Source organism: Typopeltis vanoorti, chromosome 4 (genome assembly GCF_054136105.1).
Source record: "Typopeltis vanoorti isolate ZY-2024b chromosome 4, IOZ_Tvanoo_1.0, whole genome shotgun sequence".
NCBI classification, from domain to species: Eukaryota; Metazoa; Arthropoda; class Arachnida; order Uropygi; family Thelyphonidae; genus Typopeltis; species Typopeltis vanoorti.
In genome coordinates, this window is record NC_143552.1 from 72,547,244 (window position 1) to 72,570,536 (window position 23,293).

The 23,293-nt window shown below is 36.5% G+C and overlaps 1 protein-coding gene across 4 annotated transcripts in view; it reads right to left on the bottom strand.

Moving 5' to 3' along the window:
* LOC150107404 (inositol polyphosphate-4-phosphatase type I A) overlaps nt 1-23,293 on the bottom strand; it is a 484,038-nt gene that overhangs the window by 245,856 nt on the left and 214,889 nt on the right. For all 4 annotated transcript variants that reach the window (XM_090391868.1, XM_090391866.1, XM_090391867.1 and 1 more), the window contains exon 11: nt 20,840-21,039. In XM_090391868.1, coding sequence (XP_090247994.1) covers nt 20,840-21,039 — 200 coding nt within the window. The remainder of the gene's footprint in view (nt 1-20,839; nt 21,040-23,293) is intronic.

Below are 23,293 nucleotides of genomic sequence, written 5' to 3' on the forward strand. Positions count from 1 at the left end.
AATCAACAAAATTATACCACCCAAACTAATACAGATCACAAAAAATAAGTTGCCATCCTTTGCATTCAGGGTATCTCAGAAAGAGTAGCATGAGCTCTTACAAGATAAAATATTCAAGCTTCCTTCCAGCCATACCAAAAAAGTAACTATTTTTATCTGCTCACCAAAGGATTCTCTCCATCACTTAGATCATTCTTGCATCTAGGCTCTCTGGCTCTTGCAAATTTTCATAGGTCAGGTAAATAGGAAAAATTGTAAATATCCACCTGGACAAACAGAAAAATTTCCAATATCTGTGTCAGCTGTAGCTCAGGAGTTGCAGACTATGCAACTAATTCAAATCATTTACATTCAGCAGGTAAAAAACACTTCTTTATTATATAAATGCAGATTTAAATATGAAAGATTTGGATAGTAATAATTAACTGCCATAGTTTTTCAGTATTCATTCAGCCTAAGTATAGCTTCTTCACACTACCAAAAATCTCAGACACTAATATTTTAAAAGCATTAGCCCAACAATCAAAATCTCTTTACTGTGTCTGTAACAGACACCAATTAGGACTGAATAATTATGACATTTTGTTGTTGGCTGACTTATTTGCTTTCGTTTGCCTGCGCATACATCCATATTCTTATCTTAATGAACCTATTAAGATGATTCTATGATCAAGGCAAAATACTGCCTTAAAAATTAAACAAAACTTAGCTAATTCTTAGTTAATATTTATTAGAAAGTTGATGTGAGTGAATGTATATGTGATGGGGGGGGGGGGGCATCAGTTAACTGGATAACACTCTTTTGCAGAACATCAAGAGCATTTTTAAGAAGATTTTTGTGCCTCGCTCCAATTGTATGAATCATATTCTAAGAGTGGGTGGATTTGGGCCTATTTGTAATATAATTGGGATTTATGCATTGCCAAAAGTTGCAAAAAAGTTGAGAAACAATGTCTCTAGTGGAAAAATGCACACTTAGTTGTTCGAAGGAGGCTACTGACGTAGTTATGTGCAGAAAGGCTAGAGATGTAAATTAGAAGAGAACTGAGATCCTTCTTATGTAGAGTACCACAGGACCATGTTTTAGTAGTAATGAAGTTGACAAGATTATCCTCATCACTGAAATATGGCAAGGAGATGAGCGTTTAAGGCACTACTTAAAAGGACTCTGTACTTTGATAAGTGAGAACTACAAAGCCTATCAAATGAAAATGGAAGCATATTCTCATCAACAAAATTGTGGATAAGAATTGATATTAGTGAGAAAAAGTTCATTTATGTATAGGAGGAAGAGCATGAGAAAAAGTGTAGAGCCCCGAGGCATTCTGGCACTGGTAAGGAAATCTGAATAAAGAAAGCCATCCACCATGACACATGTAATGAATGATCAGAGCGAGAGAGAGATATATAACTGGCAATCCAATGCAAACAGTGCAGGACGAGTTGGCTTCCTGTCCCTTGTATCATTGCAGTTAAAGTGGTCTTTGTGCCAGACATGATAAAATACGCTGGAAATATTGTGAGCAGCTACATGAGTGCGTGTCCAGAGGCGAGTGATGTATGCAAGAAGACTTGCTTCAGATTAAGAGTGGTGAGATTCATATTTATAATTAATGATTAAATGCCATCTTTCAGGTTGTGAAGCTAAATGTTAATCACTTTCTCCAATATTTTTCGAGAGACCTGAGTGAAGGCAATTGGACAACAGCTGACTTTTACCCCAATTTTTGTGATAGAATGAACAAGCTTGCATCCATATTACAGTGTAGAATGAAAGCATTAAAGACAACACTTGCACAAATTTGAACATAATTGGGGATGTGTTCCCCATCAGGACAAGATCTGTTGATAAATAATAAAATGTAGTGCCAGCATTTAAAGGCACAGAATAATTGATTCTTGAAGTAGAAAAAGCTATCAAAGGCTTGAAATGTGGAAAGGCAGCAGGAATAGATGATATTCGACCAGAAATGCTGAAGTATGGTAGTATAAAAGTCTTACAGTGACTGCACTGCATAGTTCAGAATGCCTGGACAGAGGGACGAATTCCTGATGATTAGAGTAGAGCTCTCATACCCATATATAAAAAGGGAAATAAAACTGAATGTGAGAATTACAGAGGTATATCCCTACTGAGCGTTCCTGGTAAGATATATGCAAGTATATTTGAGAAACGGTTGAGAAGAATTGTGGAAGAAAAGCTTGGTGAAGAACAAGCTGGATTCGGGTCAAATAGAGGCTGTCAGGATCAGATCTTCACTTTATGACAAATAGTGGAAAAACATGGGAATATAACAAAGATCTGTATTTAAGTTTTGTCAATTTGGAAAAGGCATATGACAAGGTGCCAAGAGCGAAGCTATTCAATATGCTACAATTATATGGTGTCGATGGACCATTATATCAAGCAATACTTCATCTTTATTTGAGTTGTAAGTCAGCAATTAGAATTGAAGGAAGTACAGGAAGATGGTTTAATGTTAAATCTGGTGTGAGACAAGGATGTACATTATCCCCCCTGTTATTCATTATCTATATGGATCACATTATGAAGGAAAGTGGTATTAAACATGATATCAAAATTGGAGATGTTAATGTCAGCTCTTTGCTTTATGCAGATGATGATATACTTCTAAATAAATCTGCTACAAGCCTGCAAGATTCTCTGACTAAACTGAATAACTGTTGTAATAGATATGGTATGAAAGTCAGCAATAAAAAGACAAAGACAATGAAAATAGGTAGAATCATTGAAAATGTCAACTGTGTTGTTAATAGAGAACCTGTGGAACAAGTAAAACATATCAGCTACTTAGGCACATTTTTAGTGAAGATGGTAAAGTAAATATAGAAATAGACAACAGAATCAGCAAAGCTGGTATGGTAGGAAGTCAATTGAATAAATTCATATGGAATAAGAGAGAAATTAGTCGGAACACTAAATTAGCTATATACAAGACAGTGTTCCAACCAGTTTTAACTTATGGATCTGAGAGCTGGGTCAGAAGTAAAACACTTTTGTTAAGTCTGAATGAAACTTGAATTAAAGTAATTTATGTTTCAAATGGACTTAACATGAGACTTACACTTTGGTAATAAATATTGATATATCAGACTTATTAAGCACGTGTAAATTAACCAAATGTTACTAAAATGTTATTAAATCCTTCAATTTTAACTTGGTCTTATATTGTAAAGTTTTATGAATTATTAAGTTGCTTAAACCTTACCGTTTTGTAAGTACTTAACAATTGCTGGGAAGAGAGAGATAATCCTATTATGCGAAAATCGCCGAAGTCTATAACACGTGCAACAGAGTACAGGTATATCTTTTTGTAAGCACGCTACCTCCCCCACCCAACTCCGTAGATTGCGTGAGGATTCTGTGTGGGGCGCTGTGTACTTGGTGACGTGGGATGACGCTAAAGATATTGGAAAGAGAAACTGATGACATAGTATGAACGGTTGGCGTGCAGTTTTAAAAGGGCATGCAGCACCAAAAACCAGGCCTTGCTCCTGTTCTCTGGTTCCTGTGGTTGCAGATGGTCTCATAGGTTCTGGATCCCATGCATCTGGCGATCGTGCTGAAGTGTGTGGAGCCTCCACGTGGTATCCCCTTTTCGTTCGACGAGGTTTCGAGACAATGACTCGAAATTGTCTCGAAAAACAAAAACGAAAGTTTTTGTCTTTCAAGAGACAAAAACTACCAGTCAGCGGTCAGCCCAGCAGATGACAATCACAGAGGCTTGCAGAAATATCCTGATGTAAAATGCAGAGAGAATCCGTGAAGAATACCTTAGAATATGCAGAGTGAACTTAAAATCAAAGGTGAATATCCAGATGAAATTAGTGATGAGGCCAAGTAGCAACCCAGCAATTGGTAATGTACAGTTTATGCTCTCTTACAAGCGAAATTGTTTAAGAAGAATGTTTGTGAATACCAGGAAAGACTCTAGAAATTGTTTCATTACTTTATTGAGTAAAATTGGGAATTCTGTATAGGATATAGAGAAACAGCCCGTGGTGGCAGGAACGTAATTCCTAGATGATAGAGATATAATGAGTGTTTTGCATGAGATAATTTTGTTGCGAGCATGTGGAACAAAATTGAATAAGTCTGCTAAATAATGTACATAGAATTGAAGGTTAAAAGTGATATATCAAGTGTATAATTAGATATCATGAGTGAGATTCTTTGAATGCATTCCATGAGAGAGATTGAGAAATTGTAAACTAAGTGCTCGTTCATTGTCTATTTTAGAATGTTTATTCAGTTTAGTATTATAAAGTGTATGATATGTCTTTTTGAATTAAAATGTTTTGTTTGAGTTTAACTGCTGCCTGGCCTAAATTTTGTTCTATTGCACTTGCTCATAAAATTTATGAACCATAGCAGGAGGTTAGATAATAGATAGGCTACGACTGCAGAAAAGAGAATTATAGCTTAATAAGATTGAGTGCTAACTGTGTTCTGGTTCCGTGGTCATACAAGCTTTGTTAATCTAGGATTCAGGATGGCGCAGATAAAAAATAAATTTTCTCTGGATCTGAATAAGGAATTAGAACCAGTGCTGAGACAAAGGAATAGGTATCCGCCATTAATAATTCCTTTGTCCCACAATTCAATAGCTTCACTCTTATTAGTGATTCGGCATTGAGATTAATTTGAGTTAAGTGAGATAAAGTTTATAACAAAGAGAAATATAGATAAAGAAATTATAAACTGACTAAAAGGGAATTTTAAATATACAGGAAGGATTTTACAATTTTACAATGGCCGGTAAGATATTGATTTAAGAAGGTTTAAGTAAGAAGGAGATAAGATCAAGTATAGTACATAAAAGGTAATACAACATAATAAGACATATAAAAGGATGTTTTAAGAGATATAACACTTGACCAATGACTAGAGTCCTGAGGAAGATTAGGGGCAGGAACAGATGGTATCAATGGCAATATCATATTAAAAATGAGGATATTAGGAAAGAACTTGACATTGCCAGCATCCGGGAATGCGTTAGCAGAGCTAATCTCAGGTGATATGGTCACTTAAACAATATGGGCAAGGAAAGATTAGCAAAACAAGTGTTCTGTTAGGTTGGCAGGAAAACGACTCAGAGGAAGACCAAGATATAGGTGGATTGAAACGGTACAAAGTGCCTTAGACGATAGAAATATAAGATCTGATAATGTTGGAGTCTTGACAAGTAACAGATTGATTTGGAGGAAAATTGTAGATAGGAAGTTAGTAATGATGTAAATTTTTCATGTAGTACTATCATATCCTGTACACCCCCCTTGAGAGTTCATTGCAGGAAATTGAGGATGAGAATAATTGATAGAGTAAAAAATGTTTATTTAAACACTGCTAGTGTTTAAATAAACATCTTTTACTAGTTTTATGAAATAATTGTTTCACAACACAGTTATTAGGAGATAATAGTGAATAAAAAATTAAGCTATAAACAGATGATCACAATGGCATTATACCATAGAACCTTTGAAACAAAACCAGATTTGTTTGTATATTCAAGTTTTCAGGATTCTTCTAATGTTTTTCTGATGAAAGACTAGAAGGTGCAATAAACTGTTCTTGGTAAAGTGGAAGGTACTTTGCTTTGGCCAAGCCAATTACACAGTTAGAGGAGAGAAATCATGCTAAGAGGCCAGCATTATTTATGAATGATGTTATAACAATAACATCGGGATCTGTGAGAGAGAGAGAGAGAGAGAGATGGAAGGGCAGAAGTTTCAACCAAACAGCCTTGCCTAAGGAACAGAAAGGCTAATGATATTTAAGCAGGCAGTAAGTTTTCTGCACCCAGACTATTTCTAAGTCAGATCTGAATTTGTGATGGTTCTTCCTGCAACTACAGCAAGCTGTAGAGTAGTTTGCAGCTGCAACAATTGTCCATCTACCTTAGCCCACACTGCAAAGTGCAGTGTGGGCTAAGTGCAAAGTAGTGGCTATTCTGCAGATGTGTGTTTGTGTGTGGAAGAAGAAGAACTAGTTAAGATTGAAGGATATTGGGAACTTGGAAAGGATTATTTGGTATTTAGATGGACATTTTATGAAAGCTCAAGCTTGTTGCTAATGGAAAATACCTCATCATATATCCCAGTTTCATCGGTAGAAATGAAGAAGTAAAGCCAGTGTGAGCTGTAATTCATGTTTAGTTGAAACTAAACACTTCAAACTTCATTGTTTAGGTATTTTAGACTATCAAATCTAATGAATCAGAGAATGCGTTCATAATCTAGGTAGCCATTTTGTCCAATACTCGGGAAAATTATCATGTAATCTGTTTCATCGCTACCGTTTTTTCTATACCCTAATGATTGGAAATGTTTAAATATTAAAATAAATATTTAAATTTACATTTACTTAAATATTTGCACTTCATAAAGTTACCTTTTTTTTCTGTTAACTTATTTTAATGTTAAAATTACAGCCTTTCTAAAACTGCAAAGTTCTTCAAAGCATAATATTTATTGTCTTTCCACTGAGCAGTTATATATAAAGTTCTTTTACTTTGTATACGGAATAATAACCTAGTCATAATAAAATGCCAACCAAGTTGGGTAGAAAAGTAGCATATATAATATTTAACCAACAGGCTCAGGAATCGAATCAGACTGTTAGCATAGATGCTTATGAATGTTCTTAAGGTGATAGATTAATTTCATCCTCTGGTGTGATACTACTATCCTAAAGGTTAAACAGATATTTTTTTTATTAGTCATTAATTTGAAATATATAAGTAACTAGTTCTGTACACATAAAACTGGTGGCTTCTTCACAGTTTATAATAGCCACAAAAAAGCAAAAAAAGATAACTACAAAGTTGTCCAAATGCTGAAAAATCATTACAAGAAAAAATAAATTAATTCATCCTAAGCATGAATGTGAAGTTGGGTGCCATGTATTAGCTATCATCAAGTAAAGACTGGAGATGATTGTTAGCAAATTGAAATCTGAGGTGTTGAAAGATTTAATGACACATGTCCAGATAATATTTAATATAAGTTCTTATTTTCTATTCAAAGAGCCATGCAAATGGATAACTGCAAAGGATTATTTTAGAAGTCTGGAGTAAAACTATCTTCTAAATACAGCATGGTAGAAATATCCCAGTTTACTATGATTAGCAGTTGAGGTATGGTTGGCCAAAGCTGATCTTTTTTTCTTGTATGCTCAACATCTTTAACATGTTCTTTCTTTCTCACCTCAAATCCATGTCTTGTAGGCTAGGCCACATGAGTATGGTCTTCTATATATGTGTGAGTAGGCTTATGATACAACTCCAGAGTGACACCATTGTCAGGTTACTTTATGATGAGGACATCTAAGAATGGGGAGATCACCATCCTTTTCTAGTTCCAATGTAAATTTAATTGGAGGTTTTAAAAGAGTTAAGAGAATGAAGAAATAGTTGTAGACTTGGGAGGTCATTTTTCCAAATGATGAAAATATTATTGACACATCTTCACCAAAATGGATGGTTTCAAAGACGTTTACAGTTAGAAAACCTATTTCTAAATTCTCCATTAAAACATCAGCTGATGGAGGCAATAAGGGGCTGTCCATTGCTAGTCCAAATTGTTGTTTGTAAAAAATGTTATTCCGCCAAAAGAAATTAGATAGCGGGTAATGTTCAAATGGTTTCATGATGTGAAAAGAGAATTCCAAAAAAATCTAACACACCATCCACCAGAACATTAGTAAAGAGGGATACTATATGGAGATTTACAAAGATGTCAGAAGATGATAAATCTGTATTATACGATTTCTGAATTCTTGATGTAAGAGTCAGAGGACCTGATGTGATGTCCCACAAGACCAGTTAAATGTTTCCAATAAGTTGGAGAGATGAGGCCATCCATGACTGGTCTTTAAAGGCAATGTCAAGCTTGTGTATTGTATCTTTTGAAGAACTCTAATTTCGTGGAGGGATAGGATGCAGCAAATTAAGTTTTTGAAGTAAGTCTGTTGACCAGTTTCTAATACTCCTAAGTAAATAATTGGTTTTTCATACATGGCCCTTAGGATCATGATATAGGATTCAGTAGGTGAAAGATTCAGAAAAAAAAAGAGGGAAATTATTTTTTCACTATAATCTTTGGTCTTCATAAATACCATTGAATTTTCTTTGTCTGCCCTAAAAATTATGATGTTTCTATTCTTCTTCTTAAGAGCTTGCCTTTCTGAAATGGAAATGTTCCAGTGGAGTAATATTTTTTACAAACAATTTGGACTAGCAAGTCCCTTATTGCCTCCGTAACCTCCTGATCTCTTTATGGAAAATTCTGGAAAAAAAAAGTTTTCTAGCTCAAACTTCTTTGAAACCAATAAATTTCTGCCATATATGGTGGAGATATGTTGATGAAATGACCTCCCAAATCTACAATTACAGTCATCACTCGACTTATGTCAGGATTCCGTTCCATAAAGCAGGACATAAGTCGATAAATGAAATCAACAGAGTTATAGGGTTTAGGGCAGGTGTTCCCAACCCTATGCCCGTGGGCACCATGGTGCCCATCAACCAATTTGTGTGTGCCAGCCGCTGTTCAACCATGTGCCATATAGTTTGAAATAATCATGTGCACATCACGCAACAACTCATGGCATGCTATATGATGCATGCATTAATGACACATGACAAGTATTAAATGCATACAATGTAAAGTAGATGCGCATTCGAAGTTGTTCATTATCTGTTGCTAGTTATATGTGCATAATTTTAACGATGTCTTGTACTTAAGTTATTGAAATATCTCAATCCTAAAATGAATAAATCCTATAATTTTAACACTGACTGAGAGGAAACATATTGTTTCGTTAATTTTAAAGATAATTGTGTTTGTCTGTTGTGCAACAGTAGCGTTGCAATTCCGAAAAAACATAATGTTGAACGTCACTTCCAGACAATGCATGCCACTTTTAATACAAATTATCCACTTAAATCTGAAATAAGAACGAAAAAAATAAATCAACTAAAATCGAACCTGTCTGCCCAAAACATAAAATATATTTAAATTTTTATATAATGTAAACTTTTAAGTAATAAAACATTTGATTATAATGTAAACTTTGTATGTATTCATTTAACAAAAGAATTCAAAAAATTTGCTTGAAAAAATAGATGGTGCCCGTCACCCTACCGGTATTTTAGAATGTGCTCTAGGAAACAAAAAGGTTGGGAATCATTGGGTTAGGGACTTCACCATAATAAGTATACTATTATTTTAACTTTTAAACTTTATTGTAAAACAGTACTGTGCTTTACTGCCACTATAAAACAGAAGAATATTCACCCAAACATTCCTCCATAATCACATCTTCATTACCTTCCCTATGTGAAGGACCAGGCTGTGGTTCTTCTGGTGTAACCTTTGTTTTTTTGATGAAAATGTCCGATGTGCTTTGCTTATTCCCCCTTTGTCTTTTCATCCTCTTTCCTTTCTACTAATAAGTAGCGTTCAACATTGGAGTCCATGTCTTCAACCATTCTAAGAACATCGCTAACTGCAGAAAACATTTCTGCAGTTAGCCATGAGGAAATGTTTGCAGTTAGCGATGCAGAAACAATTCACAGTGAAAGGTCTTGCATTTCTGCAAGATCTGTCACTGTGAATTGTTTAACTACCTCTCCTTGTTTCTCTTTTTCCCCTCTTCCTTTTCTCTTTCTTCCTCTTCTGCAACACGTTGCTCCAGTTAGACCAATTCTTCGTTGGTCAGCTCTTCAGGGGCACTTCCTATGAGTTGAACTATGTAATCATCATTCGCTTTGAGATTCAGGTTGTTTGTCAAGCCTACCATTTTTCACTCAATTTACAAAGGTCTTCATTTTTTTAAAACTTCCAAAATCGTGCACAAACCTTTTTCCTTTTTAATGTATTTTTCCATATGCCACTCATTGAGAGATCACTTCGTCCAAAACTACAGCAATATTTTTAATAGCATGATAAATATTGAATACTTTCCAGAATTGCATGAGAGTCTGGTCGTTTCCTTCATTAGCAGAAATGACTTGTGAAAAAAGTTCTCCGTAAATAATAAGCCTCAAACACTTCAGAACCCCCCCCCAATCAATCGGTTGGATCAATTAAGTAGTGTTTGGAGGAAGAAACATGACCTTGAACTTGGTGAAGATCATAGATATAAGATGACCTGGAGCATTATCTAGAATTAATAAAATTTTAAATTCTACATTTTTTTTTTCACACAATAGCTTTCCATTTCATTTGCATAACTGTTGATTAAGGCATCTGCAAACAATTTTTGAGTCATCCCAACTTCTTATATCTCTGCTAATGAACTGAAAGAGTATGCTTCCTAATGTTTTTGAAGGTTCGTGGATACGTATTGTGCTATATCACAAATGGTTTCAGTTTATATCCAGCCACATTATCCTCTAACAGAATTGTAACACAGTCTTTAAGAGCTTTGAAAATCGTGGCATAGATTTTAGCTTTTTGTGAATGAATATCCACTCAGGCATTTTTTTCCAAAACAAGGTCTCATCCATATCAAGTAATTGCTGTGGCAAATAATTTTCCTCCTTAATAATTTTATCCAATTTCTCCACAAACTCCTTGGCAGCCTTCTCATCGGCACTTGCATATTCACCATATATTTTCACATTATATAGTGCAAACCCTGCCTGAATTTCATGAACCAACTGGAAGCGTCGAATTCGCAGTCGTAATCAGGTTCTCCTTTCTCCTTCAACATGTTGAAGAGACTTAGTGTCTTTGTGTTCCAAGCTTTTCCAATCACTGATAGGACCTTGTCATAGCTTCGTCACTATTGTTGAACTTGCTACTTCGTTTCAAGATTAATTGCTCACCTGTTTTTCTGTGATTCTTCACTAGGTTTTTTAACTGGCATGTAGGGGCCATGTTGCACAAAATATCGCGAAATATTTAATGATAAATACACAAATAACATATTTTTCAAACCACAAAATCAACAGAGGAACTGTTGAAGCCATGTGCCGACTGCCGAGGGATGTTGCTGCTGAATGTGCTGTTGCCACTGCATTGTTGCTAAATAAAAACCTTTTTTACTTTAAGCTCGCTTGCATCTTGTTCGAAAGTATAGTCAAAATTGTTATTTATTCCATTATGGGATCACGGATGTAAGTCGAGGGATGACTGTATTTCTTCATTCCCTTAACTCTTTTAAACCTCCAATTATATTTTCATTGGAATTAGAAAAAGATAGTGAACTCCCATTCCTAGATGTCCTCATCACAAAGTAGCCTGACAATGGTGTCACTCTGGAAGTGTACTGTAAGCCTGTTCACAGAAGATGCCATTGTTATTCTTTTTCCTTTTGTTATCCTTCCCAAAAGTTAGATATCATCCACACCCTCAAGAATCAAGCATGTTCAATTTTAAAAAATGAAGATCAACTAAAGACCGAAGTTCAGGCCTTCTCAAATTTAATTGTTCTTAATGATTAGCCAAAAAACAGTTGACAAGATTTTGTTTGCAAAACATCCCCCTCTGTCTCAGTTACCAGAATGTCCAGTATTGAAATTCGATCACAATTCCATATTGGCAATCTATACATTAGGATTGCTTCTCTCTTTTCAAAGATCATAACACTGGAGTGACTTGCAAGTTGATTCAAACCATTCAGAGCCTTGTCAAGTCTCCTAAAAAGATCTCCTTTTACAAACAATCAGGAGTATACATATTATATACTCATATGGCCTAGCTTACATACGACAAACAAGCCATGGAATTGAGGTGAGAAAGAAAGAACTTGTTAAAGTTGTTGAGCATACAAGAAAAAAAGATCAGCTTTGACCAACCATACCTCAATCACTAACTATACAGTAACCTGGGATATTTCTAACATGGCATATTTAAAAGAAAACTTTTACTCCAGACTTTTGAAAGAATCCTTCATAGTTATCCATTTGCATGGTCTTTGAATAGAAAATAAGGACTTATATTAAATAACATGTGGAGATGCCTCATTAAATCTTTCAACATCTCAAATTCCAATTTTGCCAACAATCATCTCCAGTCTTTACCCAGTGAATGATAGCTAACGCAAGGCACTTGACATCACATTCATGCTCAATATGAATTTCTATATATTCTTTTAACTGGTAATTACGGAATTAACAACACATAAAGGATATTAATTACAGGCAACTTTAATGAATAACTTCAATATTTCGGCAACATCACGTTGCCATCTTCAGGAACATAAAAATATGGTATGTGCACGCAGTCACTAACAAAAGCAAATGAGGAAGAAGGCAAGAAACTAATGTTGTTCCTAAAGTTCTAATGGTGCCCTCTGGCAGGCCAATTTTGTTGACTTGCCATTGGGCTGAAGTTCTCATAATGTAAGTCTCCCAAATTTGGGGTAGTTTCATGCACCCAAATTTGTTGAGGTTTGGAACGTTTTTTAGAGCTGCTGCTGATTCCTTGAATAATTTTTCAAGGAATCATAATTTTCTTGAATAATTTTAGTTAAACTTGCTGCAGTGTATTATTTTTGTTTTCTTCCAACGAATTCTATGGTGGGTATCTAAGGCATGGTCTGCCAGCCCAGAGTGGCTGTAATGGTGAAACCAGATGTAGTCTTTGTGTTCTGAAATCCTGATATTTGCTATCCTGCCTGTTTGGCCAATGTAGGACAATTTGCAGCTGCAAAGGACTAGGTATACACCAGGTAGGTCTAGGGGAAGTGGTTGGTCTTTGGCGGAGCGGATAAGGGATGCCAACTTTCTATATGGTCTATAACAAGAAGTCAGGTCATATTTTTTCAGGATATTGGTTATTTTCGGGGTAGTTTCATGCACCCAAATCTGTCACCAAATCCAAATCTATCACCAACCCCTACATCCGGGCACCGGATGTAGGGGTTGGTGATAGATTTGGTGTAATCTTTATTGTGGAGGGGGGTTGTGGTTTACTGGTTTTAGAATTTTTTGGATTTTCTGGGGGGTTATAGCCATTGGCTAAGAAAGTGTTGAGGATGTGGTTTAATTCAGTGGTTAGAGCATCGTCATCTGAGCAGATTAATTTTATCCTGTTATATAGTGTTTTTATAACCCTGTATTGTTGTGTGTGTGTGGGGGGGGAGGAATTGCTGGTGAATGTATCTGCCTGTATGGGTGGGTTTTCTGTAAACAGAGAAAACCAAAGCTCCATCAAGCTGGCAAGTGATTAAAGTGTCTAGAAAGGGGAGGGTGTTGTCTTCCTCTTTTTCTAAGGTGAACTGGACTCTAGGGTGTTGGTTGTTTAAATGTGTTAGGAAGAAGTGGAGTGTATCTAAGCCATGTGGCCAAATAGCGAGCATATCATCCACATATCGAAGCCAAATAGTGGGTTTTTGTGGGGCGGAGTTTAAGGCTTTCTGTTCAAAGGTCTCCATAAAGAAATTGGCAAATGGGGAAAGTGGTGAACCCATGGATGTCCCCGCTATCTGTTTGTAGAATTTTCCTTGCCAAACAAAATAGCCTGAGTTCATTGTGAACTGAAATAGGGCTGAGATATCGGGAGGACACTTGGCTTGGATGAGCTCTAGGGTTTCTCTGAGTGGGACATTAATGAATAGGGAGGAGACGTCAAAACTGACCATTATGTCAGTGTGTTAGAGTTGAGAGGTTTTCTATACTGGCTTTAAAGTGGGCTGAGTTTTTTATGTGTGATGGTGTGTTGCCAGTATAGTGTGTGAGCATTTTGTCTAAATGTTTGGCTAATTTATATGTGGGGGAATCAATGCCATCCACTATGGGACGTAATGGCACATTTTGTTTATATATTTTTGGGAGTCCATATAATCGGGGGTGGGGGGGTCTAGAGTAATAAGGTTTTAGTTTGTTAGCGATTTCCATAGGCCAAGAAGTGACTTTCTTAAGCAGTCTGTGGAGAGTTCTAATCTGAGAGTTGGTAGGATTATATTCAATAGGGAGGTAGGTAGTACGGTCTAGTACTAAAGCATTAAGCTTACCTTTGTAGTCCTTTTGATTGAGCACCACAGTGGCGTTTCCCTTATATGCTTAGGTGATTACTATTTTTTTGTTTTTCTTCATTTCTAGTAGAGCTGCATATTCGTCTTTGGATAAGTTATTTTTGGAGGTTTTGCTTTGGTGAGAACACCGGCTACATCCAGTCTGACGTTGTTGGCGATATGGTTAAGAAGGTTGCGAATCCCACATTCTATTTGGATCATGATTTCCTCGGCAGGTATTCTTTTAGGAGCTAGGGCAAAATTGTTGCCACGTGAAAGTGCGGTGAGTGCTTCAGGCTTTAAAACTACGGATGAGAGGTTGACTACAGTGTTGAGTGGTGGCTGTGGTAAGGAAGTAGAATTCTTTATCGGGTTTTCATATTTTTCAAGTGCCGGCTACGTATATTTTTGAATTCTTTTCTTGCCGAAGCGCATGACACGTCAAAAAGAATCGTCCAAAGATCATGGCCGAGCATATCTGAAAGCTCATCCTATAGTGCCAATAAGGTTCTGTTTTCGTAGGCAAGGAGAACATGCGTCGCGGTTCTCCTTGCTGAGTAATTTGTTCTCTTAATAGGGCAAAGCTAGTGCGATTATAAATATGGAGAGCTTTCTGTGAAGTAAAACGGTGCTTAAATTTAACACAATTAGGAATTACCTTGTTATCCCGGAAGTGTTTTATGAAGGTTAGATGATTTAGTTGTCTTGATATCTTCAATCTCATTTTGCCGTACTGACCAGCCTTTCGTGTGATAGAATCTCCGTGGATTGTCGTAATTCTAGTAGCAAGGCTTATACATTGGTCATACATAACTGGTAATTAGCTTACAGAATTAACAACACATATAAAGAATATTAATTAAAGGCAACTTTAATGAATAACTTCAATATTTCGGCAACGTCACGTTGCCATCTTCAGGAACATAAAAATATGGTATGTGCACGCAGGCACTAACAAAAGCAAATGAGGAAGAAGGCAAGAAACTAATATTGTTCCTAAAGTCCTAATGGTGCCCTCTGGTGGGCTAATTTGGTTGTCTCCCAAATTTGGGGTGGTTTCATGCACCCAAATATGTTGAGGTTTGGAACGTTTTTTAGAGCTGCTGATGATCCCTTGAATAATCTTTCGTACTTAAACTTGCTGCGGTGTGTACCTCCAAAAACCAACTTATCCAAAGACGAATATGCAGCTCTACTAGAAATGAAGAAAAACAAAAACATAGTAATCACCAAAGCGGATAAGGGAAACACCACTGTGGTGCTCAATCAAAAGGACTACAAAGGTAAGCTTAATGCTTTAGTACTAGACCATACTACCTACCTCCCTACTGAATATAATCCTACCAACTCTCAGATTAGAACTCTCCACAGACTCCTTAAGAAAGTCACTTCTTGGCCTGTGGAAGTCACTAACAAACTAAAACCTTATTACTCTAGACCCCCCCCCAATTATATGGACTCCCAAAAATACCTAAACAAAATACGCCATTATGTCCCATAGTTGATGGCATTGATTCCCCCACATATAAATTAACCAAACATTTAGCCCAAATACTCACACACTATACTAGCAACACATAAAAAACTCAGCCCACTTTAAAGCCAGTATAGAAAACTTCTCATTCCAACACACTGAAAACAACCCACTCAAACAAACCCTAGAGCTCATCCAAGCCAAGTTTCCTCCCGATATCTCAGCCATATTTCAGTTCACAATGAACTCAGGCTATTTCGTTTGGCAAGGAAAATTCTACAAACAGATAGCGGGGACATCCATGGGTTCACCACTTTTCCCACCCTTGGCCAATTTCTTTATGGAGACCTTTGAACAGAAAGCCTTAAACTCCGCCCCACAAAAACCCACTATTTGGCTTCGATACGTGGATGATGTGTTTGCTATTTGGCCACATGGCTCAGATACACTCCACTCCTTCCTAACACATTTAAACAACCAACACTGCAGAGTCCAGTTCACCTTAGAAAAAGAGGAAAACAACACCCTCCTCTTCCTAGCCATTTTAATCACTCGCCAGCTTGATGGATCTTTGGTTTTCTCTGTTTACAGAAAACCCACCCATACAGACAGATACATTTACCAGCAATTCCCCCCCCCCCACACACACACAATAATACAGGGTTATAAAAACACTATATAACAGGGCAAAATTAATCTGCTCAGATGACGATGCTCTAACCACTGAATTAAACCACATCCTCAACACTTTCTTAACCAATGGCTATAACCCCCAGAAAATCCAAAAAATACTAAAACCAGTAAACCACAATCCTCCTCCACAATAAAGATTACACCAAATCTATTACCAACCCCTACATCCAGGGCACCTCTGAGAAAATAACCAATACCCTCAAAAAATATGACCTGACTTCTTGTTATAGACAATATAAAAAGTTGGCATCCCTTATCCGCTCTGCCAAAGACCAACCACTTCCCCTAGACCTACCTGGTGTATACCAGGTCCCTTGCAGCTGCAAATTGTCCTATTTTGGCCAAACAGGCAGGACAACAAATATCAGGATTTCAGAACACAAAAACTACATCCGGTTTCACCAGTACAGCCGCTCTGGGCTGGCAGACCATGCCTTAGATACCCACCATAGAAATCGTTGGAAGAAATCAAAAATAATACACCGCAGCAAGTTTAACTACGAAAGATTATTCAAGGAATCATCAGCAGCTCTAAAAAACGTTCCAAACCTCAACAAATTTGGGTGCATGAAACTACCCAAATTTGGGAGACTTACATTATGAGAACTTCAACCCAACGGCCAAGACAACGAAATTAGCCTGCCAGAGGGCACCATTAGGACTTTAGGAACAATATTAGTTTCTTGCCTTCTTCCTCATTTGCTTTTGTTAGTGACTGTGTGCACATACCATATTTTTATGTTCCTGAAGATGGCAACATGACGTTGCCGAAATATTGAAGTTATTCATTAAAGTTGCCTTTAATTAATATCCTTTATATGCATTGTTAATTCCTTAAGCTAATTACCAGTTATGTGTGACCAACGTATAAGCCTTGCTACTAGAATTATATATTCTTTTGTAATGAATTTTCAGCATTTGGACAACTTTCTTGTTATCTCTTTGTTTTTTGTGCCTATTATAAACTCTGAAGAAGCCACCAGTTTTGTGTATATAGAACTGGTTATAAGTTTCAAATTTACAGCCAATAAAAAATCCTTGTTTAATTTTTAGTACTTTTTAGTCATAAAACCTCTTTCAGATAACACCATTTCCTGTTCATTAGAGGGCTGAAATTGCTTAGAAAAGCTGCAACTTTGGTCTAGAAAAAAGTTTCCAGATAATCTTACCCTTAGCTCACCTCTTGTCGCTGAACTCTAGGTTTTCTAACTGTTGTATGCTGTGGAGGAAGGGGTATTCCCATGAAAAAAAAAAAAAAAAAAAGAAAGAAAAGAAGAATTTTTTTTTTTTTTTTTTTTTTTTTTAAAACAGTTTTTTGCTTTTAATACAGTCAAAAACACAATGCTCGTATATTCTTCTCTAAAATTATTCTTTCTTCAAAGTTATTGTTACAATTATTTACGGTTACAACTACAGCAACTGAAATAAAGAGATGAATGTATTTCTTGTCAAATTGTGTGTGTGGAGAATAAACATAACTTCAGAAAAATTCAAAACATTACCTATGTGTTTTAAATTCAAAACTCCCCCCCCCCCTCTCTCTCTGTGTGTGTGTCTGTGTGTGTTTTGTCATACATTTTGATGGAGGAGTCACATTCAAAAATATTGCGTGCGTGTGCACACAGAAAGTGAAACTTATGGTAAAGATATTTTTAATGCTTGCCATGACACTTTTTTTACGAAATAGCTTAAGGAAATTACAATGTATACCAGGATATACATTAAATTAATTTTAATACACTTCCAATATTTCGGCAACGTCACGTGCATGCAAGCACAACAAACAGTAAATGAGGACAAAGCAGGAATCTATTCTTTCTCCTAAAAGTCCTGATGGTGCCCTCTAGCAGGCCATGTTGGTATTCTTGGGCGATTGGGCTGAAGGTCTTCTGATATAGGTTTCCCAAATTTGGCACAGTCTCATGCAACCAAATTTGTTGAGTTTGGATTGTTTCTTAGGGCTGAGGCTGATTCCATGAAAAGCCTTTCGTATTTGAATTTTCTACAGTGTATTATCGTTACTTTCTTCCACCGTATTCTATGGCGGGTATCCAGTGCATGGTCTGCAAGACCAGAGTGGCTGTATTGGTGAAACAAGATGTAGTCCTTGTGTTCTGAAATTCTGATATTAGCTGTCCTGCCTATTTAGCTAAAGTAGGACAGCTTACAGCTGCAAGGGACCTGGTATACACCAGGTAGATCTGGGGGGGGGGGGGGGAGATTGGTCTTTAGTAGAACGGATAAGGGATGCCAATTTTTTATATGGTCTGTAACAAGAAGTTAAGTCATGTTTTTTTAGGATTTTTGCAATTTTTTCCGAGGTAGCTTGGATATAGGGTATGGTGATGGATTTAGAGTAATCTTTGTTGTGAGGGGAGATTGTGATTTATTGGTTTCAATATTTTTTGGAAGAGCCTGTGTAGCTCAGTGGATGTGGCGTTGGCACACCACCGTGCTTGGCCGCACGAAGGAAGGCTTGGTTTCGAGTCTAGTCGGCGACTAGAGGAAATTTTTCTAAGCCTTTTTTCGACCGGTTCCCGAGTTAGTCGATCTCTGGCACGGGCAAGCAGGTTTTTCCTCCCGGAAACTCGGGTTTTTTCGTCCTGTAAACTCAAAAAAATCGACCGTATAGAACCCACATTATTTCAGACATTAAATATATTGTGGTAGGATTAGGGACCACGAGATGGCGGCACATTTGAGCCGTCTCTCTTCACTGCACACCGCTTAATTAGTGATAGCCTTAGGCCATCTGTCTCTGATTGGGTACCAGTGGAGATTGAACTGACCACTCAGTCTCCAAAAGTTAGATAGGGCTAAATGGCCTCGCCTACTCCCGTATACGGGAATAAAAAAAGGTGTTAGCTGAGCTGATATTTTTTGGATTTTTTGAGGGGGGGGGGGGATAGCCATTGGCTGAAAAAGTGTTGAGAATGTAGCTTAGTTTTGTGGTTAGGGCATTGTCATTTGAACAGATAAGTTTAGCCCTGTTGTGTAGTGTCTTAATGACTCCATATTGTTGTGAGGTGGGGGGGGGGGGGATTGTTGGTGAATGTTTCTGCCTGTATGGGTGGGTTTTCTATAGACTGAGAAAATCAAGGTTCCATCAGGCTGGTGGGTGACTAGCGTGTCTAAGAAAGTAATGCAGTTGTTTTTTTAGTTCTTCCAGGGTGAATTGGATTCTGGGGTGTTGGTTGTTTAAGTGTGTCAGGAAGGAGAGGAGTGCATCAGAGCCATGTCGCCAAATAGCAAACACATAATCAACATAGCAAAGCCATATGGTTGGTTTTTGCGGGGAAGAGTTTAAGGCTTTCTCTTCAAAAGTTTCCATATAAAAGTTGGCCAAGGGTGGCAAGAGTCGAGAACCCATGGCTGTCCCCTCTATTTGTTTGTACAATTTTCCTTGCTAAACAAAATAGCCTGAGTTCATTGTGAACTGAAATAGGGCTGTGATATCGGGAGGAAATTTAGCTTGGATTAGCTCTAAAGATTCTTTGAGGGGGATATTCGTGAATAAGGAGGAGACATGAAAACTGACCATTACATCAGTGTGTTTGAGTGTAAGACTCAAACACACTGACGTAATGGTCAGTTTTGATGTGTGGGTATGGTGATGGATTACTCTAAATCCATCACCATACCCTATATCCGAGGCACCTTGGAAAAAATTGCAAAAATCCTAAAAAAAACATGACTTAACTTCTTGTTACAGACCATATAAAAAATTAGCATCCCTTATCTGTTCTACTAAAGACCAACCTCCCCCACCAGACCTACCTGGTGTATACCAGATCCCTTGCAGCTGTAAGCTGTCCTACTTTGGCCAAACAGGCAGGACAGCTAATATCAGAATTTCAGAACACAAGGACTACACCTGGTTTCACCAATACAGCCACTCTGGTCTTGCAGACCATGCGCTGAATACTCGCCATAGAATACGGTGGAAGAAAGCAACGATAATACACCGTAGTAAATTCAAATACGAAAGGCTTTTCATGGAATCAGCCTCAGCCCTAAGAAACAATCCAAACCTCAACAAATTTGGTTGCATGAAACTGCCCCAAATTTGGGAAACCTACATCAGAAGACCTTCAGCCTAAATGCCCAAGAATATCAACATGGCCTGCTAGGGCGGCACCATCAGGACTTTTAGGAGAAAGAATAGCTTTCTGCTTCGTCCTCATTTACTGTTTGTTGTACTTGCGTGCACGTGTCTTGTTGGAAGTGTATTAAAATTAATTTAATGTATATCCTAGTATACGTTGTAATTTCCTTAAGCTATTTAGTAAAAATGCATAACCAACGTTAAGCCTTTCGCCATGACACAAAAATCAATTTTGAAAACTTCTAAATACGCAGCAGGACACATTATGTATCTGGTGCAGAATTTTTTATTTATTTATTTACCAAACTGCAACTGTAGTTTACATTGTGTTAGTTTGGTATAAAGTAGAAATTTGAGTAATTTGTGCAGGTTGTGCTGTTGGACTTCAAACTCTTAGAAAGACAATAGTGGTAGTAGCAATAATTATAATAACCTAAAGAAATGAGTACAAATTTCATTTCATTATTCTGTGTTAACTGAAATACAAATGCTGATGACACAAAACACAAAACGATATAAAATATTCTTGATTTACATAATGTGCATAAGAAATGATATAGCATAAAATTAAAATAATACATACAATAGCAGCTGTGGAAATATGAAAGCAAGTTTGCTTTCTGCCATTATTTCATGAATGTGAAGCTCAGCTCCAAGCCCAGTATGAAAGCGGTATGTCTGTGTTGTGAAGTTGGTGTAAAGTGGTTTCAATTGACTAAGTACTGGGATGCCAACCTGGGATGTGAGCCGAGTTGGAAGAGAATAACTACGAGGGCGTTCTAACTGAAATTCCAAAAAGAAAAAAAAAACAGAGGAATCATAATATATCAAAAACATTCCATTCAATATATTAATTATTGTAATAATTATTAATTATGAACAGTGAACTTTCAATATTTGCAATTTGGTTCAAATTTGTTATTAGAATATGGTATAATTTGTAGTGAGAATAAATTTCTTTACTATTTTATAATAATAAAAGTTTTTTATGCTTTACTGATGTTGCTAATTTGAAACATATATAAAATCAAAAACAAATAGCAACATACAACTATTTGTTTAAAAGCTGTATGCTGCTATTTGTTTAATAGCTGTCTGTTTATTTGTTTAATAGCTGTCTGTTTATTTGTTACATACAGCTCTATGTAAAAACAAATAGCAACATACAGCTCTTTCCAACTCCTCATAAGTTTAATTATTATTATTATGCCCATCATAAATGCCAACCAATATACATGTTTAGATTTCATAGGATCACATGTAATTAGTTCTACCTAAACAACACACTGGATACACAAATATAATAACACAATTGTAAATAATAATTCCTTTGCCCATAATGAAATTTTTTCTGTTCACAGCTGTCTGTTCTTTTCCTTATATTTGCCATTCTCATATGGATCAGTAACATTGGTTCACATATCTACATCTTTAGTAATTCAAATATACCAACCAAATATAACATCTTCCTTAATGATTGTTTTCTAATATATTCCAAAACAAACACATTACTTTCTCTCCCCCCCACCTTAATGCACATTTGGTTGCAATCAAAGAAAACCTCATGACACGTGGCATGTTCAGCAACATGTAAACATGCAAACTGGGGCAGAATATGTGCCTCCCACCCCATCCTACAGTCAAGGTGGCAGTAAAAGTTTGTCATTCATCCTGGTGTGAATATGGGAAGATAATTAAACAGAAATATCTGTATAATTAATACAGAAGCAGAATTATAAAAAGAGTGAAGAATAACATGGGAAGAATGAGGGGTTATCCCTGGAAGTTGTGTAATGACATGGTGAGGAAGGGTGTGAAGAGTAGATATATTTTACTTGGTGAGTGGAATAAATTGAATTACCAGAGTGTGTTTGTTGTAAATGGAGGGAGTGTAAATGATTTCACAGTTCAATATGATAGACATGTTACTAGTTAAATGGATCTCTCATGATGAGTCTAGTGAGTCCATGGAGATTACTACAATAACAATAATAATTACAGTAGTCCACCTCCCCCCTAACTGCAGGCTTGCTATCCATGGATTCAGTTACATGCGATCAAACTTGGTCCAAAAATATTAAATGGAAAATTCCAGAAAGAAACAATTCAAAAGTTCTAAGTTTTTAATTTATGTTTTAGAGTAGTGTGATGAAATCTCGCATTGCCCCACCTAGGACGTGAATCATCGCTTTGTTCAGCATATCCATGCTGTACTGTATACATTATCCACCAGTTAGTCACTTAGCAGCTGTCTTGGTTAACAGATCAATTGTCATAGCATTGCAGTGCTTGTGTTCAAGTAAACCTTATTTTACTTAATAATAGCCCCACAGCAGTGCAAGAGTAGCGATGCTGGTGATTCAGATATGCCAACTGTAAAACACTTATTTTAAGTGAAAAGGTAAAAGTTCTTGACTTCATAAAGAAAGAAAAAAAAATCATATGCCGAGGTTGCTAAGATTCCATTCACATAACTCTTATTACAGTATATGTTATAATTGTTCTATTTTATTATTAGTTATTGTTGTTAATCTCTTACTGTGCCTAATTTATAAATTAAACTTTATCATCGGTATGTAAGTATAGGAAAAAACATAGTATATATAGGATTCAGTACTATCCGTGGTTTCAGGTATCCATGGGATTTTGGAACGTATTCCCCACAGATGGGAGGGAAAGGCCTACTGTAATTATAATTTATTAAACATATATTTTACTGTGCATAGGTGTGTTTTACTCACGTTTTTAAGATAAGCAATTAGAGTAATGCTGGATTAAAAAAATCCTCCTCTAAATAACAATACCAAAAACACACCAAACAACAAAAACCTATAAAAAAATAAAATTACTCCTGCATTCATGCCAAATACACTTGTAGCTAAATGCAAACATAAATGATGTTAAACAAGAACTTACAGATATTCAGACCTTACCTCCTATTCCTAACTGAATTTCAACATACAGGTTTGACAACCGCTGTCCATCTTAACTATGTAAACTACACTCTGCATGATTCTTTCTGTTATGAGGCTGGTAT